Source organism: Phaseolus vulgaris, chromosome 6 (assembly GCF_051622355.1).
Source record: "Phaseolus vulgaris cultivar YP4 chromosome 6, ASM5162235v1, whole genome shotgun sequence".
NCBI classification, from domain to species: domain Eukaryota; kingdom Viridiplantae; phylum Streptophyta; class Magnoliopsida; order Fabales; family Fabaceae; genus Phaseolus; species Phaseolus vulgaris.
Window position 1 is genome coordinate 13352956 of NC_143503.1, and position 14809 is coordinate 13367764.

General features: G+C 36.7%; 1 protein-coding gene across 4 annotated transcripts in view; it reads right to left on the bottom strand.

Moving 5' to 3' along the window:
* Positions 1–387: 387 nt before the first annotated feature.
* The window catches only part of LOC137831034 (putative apyrase 6), a 41142-nt gene continuing 26720 nt past the window's right edge, over positions 388–14809 (bottom strand). For 3 of the 4 annotated variants that reach the window (XM_068638524.2, XM_068638525.2, XM_090303292.1), the window contains 2 exons: positions 8577–8773; positions 388–1110 (listed from right to left, as the gene is read on the bottom strand). In XM_068638524.2, coding sequence (XP_068494625.2) covers positions 840–1110; positions 8577–8773 — 468 coding nt within the window. In that variant the 3' untranslated portion in view covers positions 388–839. Of the gene's footprint in view, positions 1148–8576; positions 8774–14809 lie in introns of all 4 variants that reach the window. The other variant, XM_068638526.2, reaches the window with a different exon arrangement.

A 14809-nucleotide genomic window follows, 5' to 3' on the forward strand; every position in this document is an offset into this window, starting at 1 on the left:
GAGGAACCACACCAAACCCATTATGAAAATATAAGTGGAGGGCAAATATATGTCATTACAAAAGTCATAAGATATATAAAAGGTGGGATTTAAAAGGTGGAATTTCATCCCACCAAAAACTGACATGATTTCTAATCCTAAAATAGTAATCAACACATTTGCTTACTTCTCTGTAAATGTGAGCTATTCCTCAAAATTTCCATACAATTTAGCCACCTATTTCTAAGTTTACAAGGCACTTTGTGTAGTATTTTATCAAAGCAAACAAAATGCTTCCAGGTACACATTTACAATGGTAGTATCTAAAGGCCCCTTGCCCCTGCAGAAAAATATGGCAAGAGCACCCCAAAACTCAAACCAGAGATTAAGATTCAAGAAAAGATGAACTTGACGAAATTGTTAATAACAAGCAATTGACATTAGTATAGAGTGGGACTGATATACTAGATAAAATATAATTAACTATCCAACTGATAATCTGATCGTAACCATCCATCTACCTGCACATCCCCGTTGATTACTAAATATAAAATGCCAGATTTTAAGGCATCTCTTTCACCTTCCCTCTTCCACATCTAGAAGGCAAAAAGAAAAGGAGGAGAAAAAGAAATTACAATTATGAAACAGCCAAAAGTCAATTGAGCTAGCTCCACATATTCCAGACAATGGTCCTTTCTGCGTCATATCCGCGCTGTGATCTGCTAAGTAAATTTCATTGTTGCTCTGGACCTTAGACTTTCTCTGAGATATTTTGGATGAACATGAAATGCACATAATTTTGCATGCCCTTGACAAATGAGGAAAACTGAACCCAACAAATTCTAGGCAGACGATACATATCACCTGCGTATTCTTGTAACAATATAGTGTCCCTTCTCAAGGTCATATACCGTCTTCAATTGTGGCTTTCTCCATTGCATAACAAAGAATGCAGCAAGTATGATTAAGAAAAAAAATGCAAATAATGAAAAATATGTGACTGATTCATTCCCTACGATCATCCCTGTATCTATATGTTCCAATTCAAGGGGTTCTCCCATTGTTTCAACTATGAAGGATCCAAGTGTCCAATCTACATGACTGTTAATCTTCTGGTTCCCAAATCCAACACTGCAGATAAGTAATATCTCAATAGTTGTTTTGTTACCTTCCATGAAAGGGTTGAGGAGACAAATCAAAAGATCATTGAGTGAAAAGCAGTAGAAGAAAATTCAATAATGACTTCAACTTATAGCTTTGACTTCATACACTCAACAATCACAAGGCAGAGAGCAATACGTGATAAAAGATCCTTACACATGAAAAGATCATTATGTATTTTTAATTATATAGGGGACAGCATGATTTCTTTAAATCTCATACACAGCTACAAATTAAATAATATAAAGCTGGCATGCACTTACGAAAAAATAAAGTTAAATAATCAAAGGTTATGAATCATCAAAGGTCTGCATGGTGTTGAGCAATACTAACGATTGTGAATAGATGTTCATAGCATATGACACCTAACCGTCTATGGTTCTAGGAGTTTACAGAACTTGAAGGAGGTTCAATTCTCCTTGGTGATAACAAGTCCAGTAAGATAACTGGAGTTGGAACATTAAGTTTCTCTGCATGATGGAATTGAGAGATTGCTTGAAAAAGTTATGTTTGTACCTAGCTTGAAATGTAAGCTTATATCACTTGGTGAGCTTGAAAATAAGGGATATGTTTAAAGGTGAGAAGGGTGTTTTGAAGGTGTTGAGGGGATCCATGATAGTGATGAAGTGTGTAAGAAAAAATGACCCATATGTATGCCTTGTATTATCTGAGTCATCATCTACTACTAAGAAGACAGTCTTGTCTAAGATTGAGATATGATCATATGACATAGAAGATTGATTTGGTCTTTGTAAGCGAGAAAGACTTAATTGAGTTGAAGTAGGGCTTGTTTGGAAGTGAATGTTAATTGACTTGAGATTTAATTGAGTTGAGATTTTGTGAACACGGTATCCAAGGAAAAAACTGCAAAATTCGTGTTAATATGGGATAACAAAGGACAAAAGGAACCCTTGATTATTATTCGAGGAAGTTATTGGTCTACACTCAAAATATCAGAGACGATGACTTTAAAAATCTCAAGAGCAAGAAGTGTCTAGTTGAGAATCAAAGTGATAATGAGGTTCAAAACTGATTACAGTCTTGAATATTGTTCCGTTGAATATAACGGGCTTAGTCCATAGTTTCTATTATTCTATTATGTTATTTTGTTTTTATTTCCATCTATAATTAAACAACTCTATGTGTGTATTTCGCACCAGGAAAAGTAATCCTATATTTTTTTATTCTTAATATGGTATCATACCTAAGGCATCACCTACAGACTTTGGGATGAACACAAAAGAAATAGACGAAATGCAGGTATAAAAAGGTTGAGATAGTTGATGGTAGCTTAAAGCAGTATAATGTAGAGATAGATTATGAGTAAAACGTACACCTTTAGAGGGCAATGGCTTAATATCTTAGTAAACTTCATGCTCTTTTTCATGATTTTAATGAGTTATTCCCTCCTGTCTCAACTCCTTCTCAAGAACTAGGAAAAAGATCCAAGTTCTTCTTGTTATTGGGCTTACATGAACTTCCTTATGATTATCCTCATGTCTTAGATCTGATTTTGGGATCTCCTGTTATGTCCAATTTTACTACCACTTGCTCTACCTTCTACGTGTGTCAAGTAAACACGTCAATGATATATCTACCTTGTTGATGACTCTTCTACTTTAGTCTCTCAGTGTAATGATCGCACTAGCCCTCACAAGCTAGGCAAAGGGCGTCACAAGTGTGACCATTGTGGCATGCCTGGCCAAAAAATTAATAGGTTATGTCTTACATGGTCATCCTTCTAGAATTGTTGCGATTGCCCAAACTACTCCTATGCAACCTTCTACTTTGGACCCTACTTCATTTGATACCCCAAATCAGTCTGCTATTTTCAATGAACTTCGTAAATGGTATTAGGATCGTCAGAACTCTGGATCCACTACTTTTGTTGCACATTCAGGTACATCTTTTGTTAGTTTCACTCACTCCAATTCCCTTGGTCCTTGGGTTCTAAACTTAGGTGTGAGAAATCGCATTACTGGTAATAAATCTTTTTTTCTCTTCTATGTCTACCTCTGGTTATTTACCATTTGTTACCATGGCTAATGGCTTTAGTGTCTCATCCCATGGTGATGGTACTATTCATCTCCTTTCATTATCTATTGTTAATGTTTTTTATGTTCCTGGGTCTTCCTCCAACTTATTATCCATTAGTCGTTTAACTCGTTCCCTTGATTATGTTATTTCTTTTACCAAAGATTTTTTTTGTTTATAGGACCGAAATTTGGGACGAATGATTGACATCGGATGTAAGTCTCATGGTCTTTATTATCTATGAACATCTACATGTTGTCAGGCAATGCATGATTAAATAAATGCTCTTCAGACCAGTGGAACTTGGGAACTTGTTGCTTTACCTTTTGGAAAATCTATTGTTGGTTATAGGTGGGTTTTTACAATCAAAGTTGGTCTTGATGGTACTAGCAATCAAGATTTTAAGTTTGACATGTAGCTCATCAGGATGTGAGCGCAATTGGAGTGTATTTAAGCAAGTAAGTAATAGTTATTTTTCATGACAGGACTCATTTCATTATTATGTTGTAGGATGTAGAAAGAAATTAATTCACATTATACTTGCATATTCATTCCAAAAAAAGGAACAGATTGAAGCACAAAAGGTAGCATGATTTGGTTTACGTAAAGTATAACCAACAACTTACTCAAAGATATAATATCAGGGATGAAATAGACCCTATTCAACTCAATGACATTGATGAGTGCAATGAGTGGTTAGTGGGACAAGTAGATGATGATACTGAAGACGAGGAAATGAGTTGATGATGATCCCACTCTTAATTGGGCAATTGTTTATGAAGCTTTAGGTGTTGGAGAACCAATAATTTACACACAGAGACAAGCAAGCAGTAAAAGAAAGTTACCATCTAGTGGTGATGGTATTGTCATTGTCTCTTCCCAAGCTTCTAAGAAAGGTCCAGCTGCAACCTTATCCCAAACAAAAATGGGCAAAAAGAAGATTTAAATTGGGGTTGAGAATGAATTGCATGATAGCTCTGATTCTGAGTTTGAAAAATTAACTGACTTTAACAAGAGTTTCTCTAAAGGGGAAGAGGAGGACGGATATGCCCCATTAAATAATATAATCTTTAGTTATGATTGTCTCTTTCATTATTTTTTCATTTTTTGAAGTTATATATATATATATATATATATATATATATATATTATATTTTTTTCGACTGTCATGCTTCCGCCATAACCCGTTATAGGTTCCATTATAACTCTATAAAGGAATTTTGGGGTCTCCGATATGATCCGTTATCCGATATTGATAACACTGTTCAAGAATTGATAATTCAAAGGGAGATTGGTGGGCTAAGGGCTTTACTCAGATACAAAGAGCTTATTGTAAAGCATAGATCCATACAAATACTATTAACCATGGTTGCTAAGCTTAACCCTTCAGCTAGAATAAATGGACATTAAAACTGCATTTTTATATGGGGACTTAAAAAAGACCATCTACATGAAACAACCAGAAGGATTTGAAATAGGAGACAAAGATTGTGTTTGTAAACTAAACAGATCTTTGCATGGTCTGAACAATCCTAAAGGCAATGGAACAAGCAATTTGATGAGCTCATTCCATGTGTTGCTTTTGAACGTAGCAAATACGATACTTGTGTCTACTTTAAGTTTCTAGCAGAAGATTGCTTCATAGTATTGTTGTTGTTTGTTGATGACATTCTAATAGCCAATAGTTGAAAAGTGTTGCAGATCCCACATCGACTAGAAATTAGAGTTTTTCATTGTATATAAGTGAATGCAAACCTCAACCTCATAAGCCGGTTTTATAGGGTTGAGTTAGGCTTAAAGTCCACTTTGTAATATGGTATCAGAGCTCCTGATTAGGGAGACTCTGCTTCTGCAACCTTTTTTTTAGCAGCCTTCATTGCTGTAATCATTTTCCTTGGCAGCCTTCATTGCGGCAATTTTTTTTTTTTTGGACAGCCTTAAATGCTGCAACTTTTTATTTTCCTTATCTTTTCTCCATTGACCACCACCACCACCTTGCACCATTGATTGTTACTGCCACCGTCATTGACCTCCGTCGACCACCACCACCGACTACTGCCGCCTTCGCTCACCGGAACTGCCACTGCTCGCCAAAAACTGTCGCCGGTTGTCGGAAACCGCCATCGAGAAATTTTTCTGGCGGATTTTTTTTTTTAACAAGATCAAATTTTGCCAATATGAAAAACTCAGTTGGTTTTGAGCTCTCATGGACTCCCTTAGTAAGCCATCTAGCTATTGTTCCTTCACTATGAGTGGTAAGAGTTCTAGTTTTTTATCCTTTAATGCTTCTAGTACTGAAAATATCTAGATTATAGACTCTGGTGCTACTGATCATATGACACCTCATTCCTCTTCTTTTTCATCCTACACTGCTTTATCTGGTAACCCATATATTACTATTGCTAATGGTTCCACTACCCTCGTTAATGGTTGTGGTAACATTCACCTTCAACCTTCATTTCCTTTAAAAAATGTGCTTCATGTTCCCAAACTATCCAATAACCTCTTGTCTATTCAAAAGATTACCTAAGATTTAAATTGTGCAGTGGTATTTTTCCCTTCCCATTGTGTTTTTCAGGATCTTGCCACGGGGAAGACTATTGGAATTGCTAAAGAGCAGGGCGGGTTATATTATTTACAGCATGAAGAAAATAAAAAGTGTGCTAGACTACAGGCACACACTTCTAATCTCCAGCAAGGTCGTGAATCTTGGTCATCCTCTAAGATATGGCTTCAACACAGACATCTTGATCATCCTCCCTTTAGTACCCTAAAGTCCTTATTTCCTGTTTTATTTACAAAAGTGTCTGCTGAGTCATTTCATTGAGATGTTTGTCAGTTTGCTAAACATCATCGAACAACTTTTCCTCCCAATGGTAATAAAAGTTCTAAACCTTTTGATTTTATTCATTCAGATGTATGGGGATCTTCACCTATTCCTAATATCTCGGGTGCAAAATGGTTTGTTTCATTTATTGATAATTGTACTCGGGTTACTGGATATTTGTCATGAAAGATAAGTTTGAAGTTTTTCACCTGTTTATAAAGTTTTACAGAATGATTCAAACACAATTTGAAAGTCCATTTTTTAATATGGTATCAGAGTCATTTCGAGCTTATCCTAACAAGTATTTATTGGGCTTATCAGGCCACCCGCTATCGGGCCGCTATCGGACCACCCATAATATATAGTCCCACGCACGAGTTGGCAGTCTCGGTGTGAGGGGTGTGTTGGAGATCCCACATCGACTAGAGATTAGAGTCTTTCATTGTATATAAGTGGGTGCAAACCTCAACCTCATGAGCCGGTTTTATGGGGTTGAGTTAGGCTTAAAGTCCACTTTGTAATAAAATGCTTAATGCTAAGCTGAATAGGAAATTTGATATGAAGGATTTAAAATTTGTATAACAAACTTGAAACTTATGTCCACAGCTCTTGCTTCCAATCTCATAACATAGTGAAGGAACAAAAGTATATGCTTAGTTTTCCCTATCCAAACATCATTGGTTTTGTGATGTATGCAAGGGTTTGCATTCGCCCTGACATAGCCTATGTTGTGAATGTTGCTAGCACATTCATGTCAAATCCTAGGTGAGCACATTAACAGACTCTTAAATGGATTCTTTGTTATCTGAAAGGATTGCTTGAAAGTATTTAAGTTTATGGTGGAGCTAGACAATATGCCAAAGACAATCCCATGGAGGGTTTCATTGATTTGGACTACACTAGGAGTTTAGACACTAGAAAATCTTTCACAAGTTATGAGTTAACTGCATATGGTAATGTAAGGACTTTCATGAAACAAAGTATATTTTCCAGAGAAAAGCAATGAAGGAAGCCTTAGGGGTAAGAGATCTAGCCAGAGAGTTGAAGGAGCAAGACCAAGTTGTCATCGTCTACTATGACAATAGTAGCGCTATACCATTATCCAAGAATCAAGTCTACTGTGAAAGAACTAAACATATTAATTTCAAGATGCATTTTGTAAAAGAAGAGATTGCTCGAGAGTCTATGAAGGCGATAAAGGTCTCAGTAGATCATAATCTCTTTGATATGAATACAAAAGTTCTACCAAGCATCAAGTTTTTTTATTGCTTGGATTTGATCAAATTGATTCGTGGTTAAGCCTGTAATGAGCTTAGTGGTAGGTAGTGACTCTACTCAGAAGATTCGTGCTGAACTAATGTGAATTTGTGAGAATTCATATAGTAAAATCTTGTTAAGGTTCCTATATTGTCTGATTGCTCCAAACTGTCTTATGGTCCGAGATCATAGGATGGTTCTAGCATGTATGTCTTATACTAGAGTGTTTGCTGGCATCAAACCGTTTGCTTGTATCAAACCTTAACTTCCTCTTCATTTGTATCATCTAAAAAGTTTTCCTTAATTGAACTTTCAAGCACAGTAGTGGAAGTATTGTTCACATATCTCCTCCACTAGTTTAGGTGTGATATACGGAAGTTAGTTACGATAGTTATGCTATATAAGTTGGACACTTATATTAAAAGTTTTGTTAACTGAGAGTTGTTCAATAGTATAAACAGAAACTATTAGTTGGGCAAGAATTCACTAAGAGAGAAACTTCGATTTGTAATATATATTTCATAAGACTTTTGTCATGAATGTAAATTTGAAGTTCATTAATACTTCAATTGAATCATATTATTTTTGTGTGCGATTCTTCATTGTCCTTCCATTGTTTGCCTTCCAGCTTTTTTTTGCAGGTTTCTCTATTAGCATTTTATCATTGGCATGGTATTCTCTCTGTCTTGCTCGCTCGTTTACACACCCTCCAATGGTCTACAGTGATTTTGTTTGAGCTATTCCACAACATATTTGAACTATTGTTTGTTAACACTTTAATTGAATCACATTATTTCTGTATGATTCTTCCTTGTCCTTCGATTGTTTGCCTTCCAGGTATTCTTTTTTGGCGGGTTTCTCTGTTAACATTTTATCTTAAGATTTTATCGTTGGTGTGGTAGACAGCCTCTAGTGAGTTTGTTTGAGCTATTCCACAACATATTTGATTTGAACTATTGTATGTACTTTAAATAGTAAGAAACTATAAAATTATGCTTTAATTTTAGTTTTTATTACTATAAATTGTGATTATATGTTTCTTTAATATTATTTTACATATTATTTAACTAGTACTTCTATTCTATAAATACTGATTTGACCACAATTAAACCATTACACCTTGAAGTAGTGTTTTGATCAATTAACCCAATTTTAAAAAATTGCTTTATACACATACTCTTAACTCCAATTTTCAAATTCATATTTTTAACAATACATTGACATCCATATATTTTTATTTTCGCTATTAAGCTAGTCACATTACTTTTGTCCAAGGTCTCATTCTCAATTTCATATATTATTCTTAATATAACAATACCTTTTCTCTTCCATAGCAATCCCAAGAACATCATGCAGTAGTGCCAACATATATGCAGAAGAGAAACAATACTGCAATAAATCCACATAATCAATTTCATTATGTTGATCTTTGAGAGTATCCCAATGATCTTCACAGTAATGTCGGCCTGCTTCCTCCAATTGAAACAAAGAAGTCCTAGGAGCCATCCTAAGAATCTGGCGAAAATTAAACAAGGCATAAACATAGTAAGAGATGAGATAAAGGTTTCAGCCTTCCGCAATTCAATATTGAAAAAACAAATTATTGCCAAAGGAAAACAAGAATAAAGTAAGAAATGAAGTTTGATGTACACATCACACACAATTCAATTTTCAAATATTTGACATAAATTCCATATGTACGTACAGAATTGTCACTTACACAAACAATTTCTCTAGATTAGAACCTACGAAATACCCTATATCAGATCTGAAATGGATGCATTTCAATGCAACACATAAACAAAGGTATGGTAAATTCTTAAGAGTTCATGGACTCAATAAATTAATGCAGATTAATAAGAGAAAAAATATACATTTTTGAAAGACAAATATTTATGAAGTCATTGCACCATTTCTCTTTAATACAAAATCTAAAGTGTGAGACTAGATATTTGTGGGTGGCCCAATAAGGATCCAATAGCAGGTAGCACAATAAACCCAACAAATCTCACTTGGATAGCTCTTAAACCATCTTAGGAAGTTAGGCTTAAACCTAACTCAACCTTACAAAAATCGGCTTATAAATTAAGGTTTACATTCACTTATATATTATATTGTGGCCATATCTCTAGTTGATGTGGAATTGGAATGATGGCTGAAGGTATGTCAATGCGTAATCGGCTCGACTCACAATAAAATGGACAAAGCAGAGTTCAATGTGGGTACAATAGGAGAACCCAAAATCTAATAAGGAATCGATGACTAGTTGTTATGAAGCCCAACAAGGCAATCAAGATAAATAAGGTTTGGCATTGCTTGAGTTCTTGAGCAAGAGTGGCAGTAGAGGCAATAGTTCATTGAAGTCGTGTAGGACACCATGAACTTTGCCTAAGTACTCAGCCATGGAGCCATCAATATGTCTAGGTGTGATGATACTCAAGAGATTTTGACAAAAGGCATAAAGGCATTGAGTATCATTGGTGTACAATAATAGGGCATGTTCCTAAACCCCAACACATGTCTCACGGGCATAAAATATTTGCTTCAGGGAAGGGTGAAGAGTAAACTCCAGTACACTACAAACTTGGGCATCAACTCAACAAGAGTGATATTTTTCATCAATCGAGGTCGTTGTCTAGGTAAGATGGTTAACATAATCTTGTCCCTTAAGCCAAAATTTGATATCAAATGCCCAAGTGTCATAAGTATTGCCATCTAACTTGTCAATGAGAAGTGAGACATTGACATAATTAATAAATATAGCAAAGTCAAATCAGCCAACACCCGAAGTCTCCATAGGCACGTGAAGGAGAGAGAACTGGAGTTAAAGAGACATAAAACAATCTTCGATCACAATGATGGAACCAGATCGAGAAAGAGGATGTTGGGACAAGTTCGTTTTCGATGGTCGCTGCCGAAAAAAAGGTCAAACAAGCCACTACGTGTAGTGGCCGACAGTAGGCATAGGTGAGTTGCACAATTGAGGTGTGTGATGATGCGTCAAAGCTCCATTTGACGCGATACATGTGGTGTTTCGTTTGTCTTGATGGCATGTGTTCACATGGAAGACACAATTTGAAGGATTGTAATGTAGTTCTAGATGCGATATTAGAAAGTGGACTTTAAGTCTAACAAAATCGTCCAAAATCTGCTTGTAAGATGCGGTTGGCACTTATTTAGATACTTTTTTTTGCTAAATCTTTAGTCAATGTAAGGTCTCCAACAGAACCCAACACACGGAGGATTGGAAATCTCAATGTGGGACTAGGGACAACCAAATAGTTGGTGACACAGTAGGCCAATAAACTCGAATACGATAGGCTTTGAATGACTCTAATACTATCTTTAAGAAAGTGGAATTTAAGTCTAACTCATTCGCACAAAACCAGCTTGGTAAGGTGAAATTTGCACCCATTAATATACTATAATTTGATTATATTCCTAGTCAATTTGTGATCTCGAACAGATACAAAACCATTAATTAACCATACTAGGAAATGATGAGCATAAATCACAATTTACAAGAGCTACATGGAATGGAAGGAAACTATTGTGTGGATAAGTTAACCAGTTTTCTTATTATTTCATGGTGCTATACATGGTTCGATAATATACCTTATTTTGTGAATCCTGATTGTTTCATAGCTAGATTTCAACTTCCTTATAAGTTTTCTTATTGGGTTGGAGTCTAGTTCCCCCACTTTTGTTTATGGATTCGGGTGCTATAGATTATTGGTTTTAATTGTGGTGACAACATAAATGAGATGATAATTAACATTGTGATGCTTTAGCACTACCCTTTTATTTAGAAAAATCACAACAAAAAAGTTTGGCCACACATTTACAAAATGTGTTACAAGAGAGTCATGCAAAGCAGTTGTTAGACAAAAGAAACATTGGGGGGATATTGACAAAGTTGCCAATTTTATTGTTTTGAGCCTTAGACCTTCAAGCTCTAATTCCATGTTGATTTTGTAAAGAATTAAAAAGATTAAATGTATTGTTATTGATCAATTTAATAGCTTACAACAAAACAATCATAGAAAGCTAAGGACCTCGGTCCAAACACTTTGGTATGGTCAACTCGATTTTTGGGCCAACATGGGCCAAAAGGGTGGGCACGGAGTGCGGCCCAAGCGCTAAAGTAAGACAGCTCGAAAAAGATAGTTAAAATAGGAGAAATATTTTGTTTGTTTATAACACATGCTAATTAAATGCAAGTAAAAGTTGTTGAGAATAATGTTGTTAGCACTCGAGAATAATGGTGCACATGTAGACAAAATATTTTTTTTTTGTTAGCACCCGAAGATAAGAGGTGCACATGAACATGTGGTTTTTTTCATGGTTGTCAAACTCGCGAGTCTATGTAGACTCGTGGGAGCTCCGTAGACTCGACTTGTAAACTCGTAAGAGTTTACCTTCATATTAAAAAAGAAAAATTAATAGTAAGTAACTTCATGAATGAGAATTATATAACTTCAAAGACTCAAATAAAGAAGTTCATACCAATATACTGCTCCCCCAATTTCAATTTATGCCCAAAAAAAAAAATTTACAGCAACTTTTTCTAGTTAAAAAAGAAAGACATAATTTTGCAGCACAATTAAATAAAAAAATTCCAATTTAGAGACCATGTTATTTTGCAGCCTAATAAAAAAAACCCTAATCCCCTAAATCACACTACATAACCATGAAACCCTAATTTAACACCACCCATCTCTAACAGTACATGATGAACAACACTGTCGACCTACGACCCATGACCACCACAACCACCGCACTCCACAGAAGAAGACGTACCACCTCCGCGCACTCCAAAGAAGACGCAAAGTGAAACCAAAACCAAAACGAAATGCGAAACTCTAAGGGCAATTTATTTCATTTAATTTTCCCCATTCAAAACGACACTATTTTGGGTTAAAAAGAAATCCCAATTGAACTCGCCAACTCAGACTAGACTTGCGATTTCACCGAGTTCACTCTGAATCTGCCGAGTTTACTCAAAATGCGACTCTACTACAAAGTTAACTCGATAAGGGCATGTGGACACGTAAACTCGGACAGGTCAACGAGTTAACTAGCGAGTATGATAACCATGGTTTTCTGTTATGATTATATGCTTTTTGTTAAGATTATGTTCTCATTAGTAGAAGTTGTTGAAGGAAAATCTATAAAAAGGGCTTAAGACCCTCAGTAAAAGTACGCTATTTCTGAATAGTTAAGACTGAAACTGAACGCTTATTTTTTATGCTCTCACTGACTTAATCGTCGGAGTGTGATCAACAGGCAGAACCCCCTCTGTCCCAACGGAGCGTTGTTCCAGTGCACCAAGAGGAGACAGACCAAAAGCAAAGCTCTCCGTCCAGTCCAACCGAGGTCAACCGGCGAGAACATTTGGCGCCCACTGTGGGGCATGATAAAACTTGATCACATCCACATTTGTGATTGAGCCTCCTAAAGTGATGAGAAACACAACACAAGGACCGGAGGGATCTGAAGGAAATGATGCCCCCGTCTTACAACTCATGGATGCCATGAAGGCTCTCCAAGAGGTGAGCGAGGAGCACAAACGAGAGCAAGAGCAGATCCAAGAGCGGATCCAAGAGGAAGCCAAGGCCGAGCAGAAGAAGCTACGAACGGAAGCCTTCACCAACGTGACCGACGTTCCACTAGGGAATGATCTTTGAACTTGTTAGCAAAAGATAATCCCAAGCCATTCTCGCAGGAGATTATGGATGAGCCCGTGATCACACCCAAGATCGCCTTTTTCACGGGGATAGAGAACCCTGAAAATCATCTTACAACATTCAACGCCCAGATGATTATCTCTGGAGAACCAGATGCCATCCGATGTAAGATGTTCATGGGCACTTTTATAGGTACAGCCTACAATGGTTCAATGGAATCCTGGATGATCAGATCACCTCTTTCTCTTAGTTCTCCAAAATGTTTAGAGAACTATTCTCGGTCAATAAGGTCAAACCCTCGAGGTTGTACGACCTTTTCGGCGTCAGACAAAGGGAGGGAGAGACACTGAAAGATTATCTGAATAAGTTATGTGCGGTCACAGTAAGACATCAAACGCATGATGAAGAGATGATGATCGCCACCTTTAAACAAGGCATAGCGGCAAGACCGTTCAGTGATTCGTTGATCAGGAATCCAGCGGAGACATTTTCCGAGGTACATGAACGAGTTGTCGCCCACATTGAGGCAGAAGAGACTGTACTAAGGAAGAACGGCAATTCGCATTCAAGGCAACGAAACCTCTTCGGAGAAAAGAACAGACTCGAGGTATGTACCATACATTGCTATGAAAGATGGCCTAAGATGAAGGCCATGGAAGAGTCAACAACTCGACCCAAGTTTCGAGTATCCTATAAAGAACACTTGAGTATGCCAGGGGTAACAGACAAGCTAAAGTTCCCAGAAGACGAATCGGAACTTAGGATCGCGAAGAGATGCTTGGTGCGAGTTGGTCAGGCCATGCTTGATGAAATGAATGCGCTTCAGAATAATGGAACTTGGGAACTTGTTCCTTTACTATCTAAGAAATTTGTTGTTGGTTGCAGGTGGATTTTTGCTATCAAAGTTGGTCCTTATGGTACTATTGATCGTCTCAAAGCTCGTCTTGTGGCTAAGGATTATACCCAAATTTTTGGTTTAGACTATGGTGATACTTTTTCTCCAGTGGCAAAGATGGCTTTTGTTCGCTTATTCATTGCTATGGCTGCTCTTCAACAATGACCTCTTTATCAGCTGGATGTCAAAAATGTTTTTCTTAATGGGGATTTGCAGGAAGAAATTTATATGGAGCAACCTCCCGGTTTTGTTGCTCAAAGGGAGTCTTTTGGATTGATATGTCGTCTTCGCAAATCCTTATATAGCCTCAAGCAGTCTCCTAGGGCTTGGTTTGGAAAATGTATCAATGTTGTTCAACAGTTTGGTATGACTCGCAGTGAAAGCAAATCATTCAGTTTTGTATCGTCATTCGAGTGTTGGGTGTATCTATCTTGTAGTATATGTTGATGACATTGTTCTTACCAGCAGTGATCACCATGGCATCTCACAAATAAAACAACACTTTTGTCAATACTTTCAGACCAAAGATCTTGCCAAACTCAGATATTTCTTGGGGATTGAGGTAGCACAATCCAACACTGGTATTGTTAGCGCTCAAAGAAAATACGCATTAGATATTTTGGAGGAAATTGGGTTGATGAATTCAAAATCTGTTGATACTCCCATGAATCCCAATATCAAGCTTCTACCCAATCAAGGGGAGCCTCTTTTAGATACTGAGAAGTACAGGAGATTAGTTGCAAAATTGAACTATCTCACTATTACTCGTTCTGATATTTCCTTTGCAGTCAGTGTGGTGAGTCAATTTCTTAATTCTCCATGTGAAGATCATTGGAATGCAGTCATTCGTATACTGAAGTACATTAAAGGCTCTCCTGCAAAAAGTCTATTATATGGTCATAATAATCGTACTAAAGTCGTTTGTTATTCAGATGCTGATTAGGCAGGATCTCCATTTGATAGAAGATC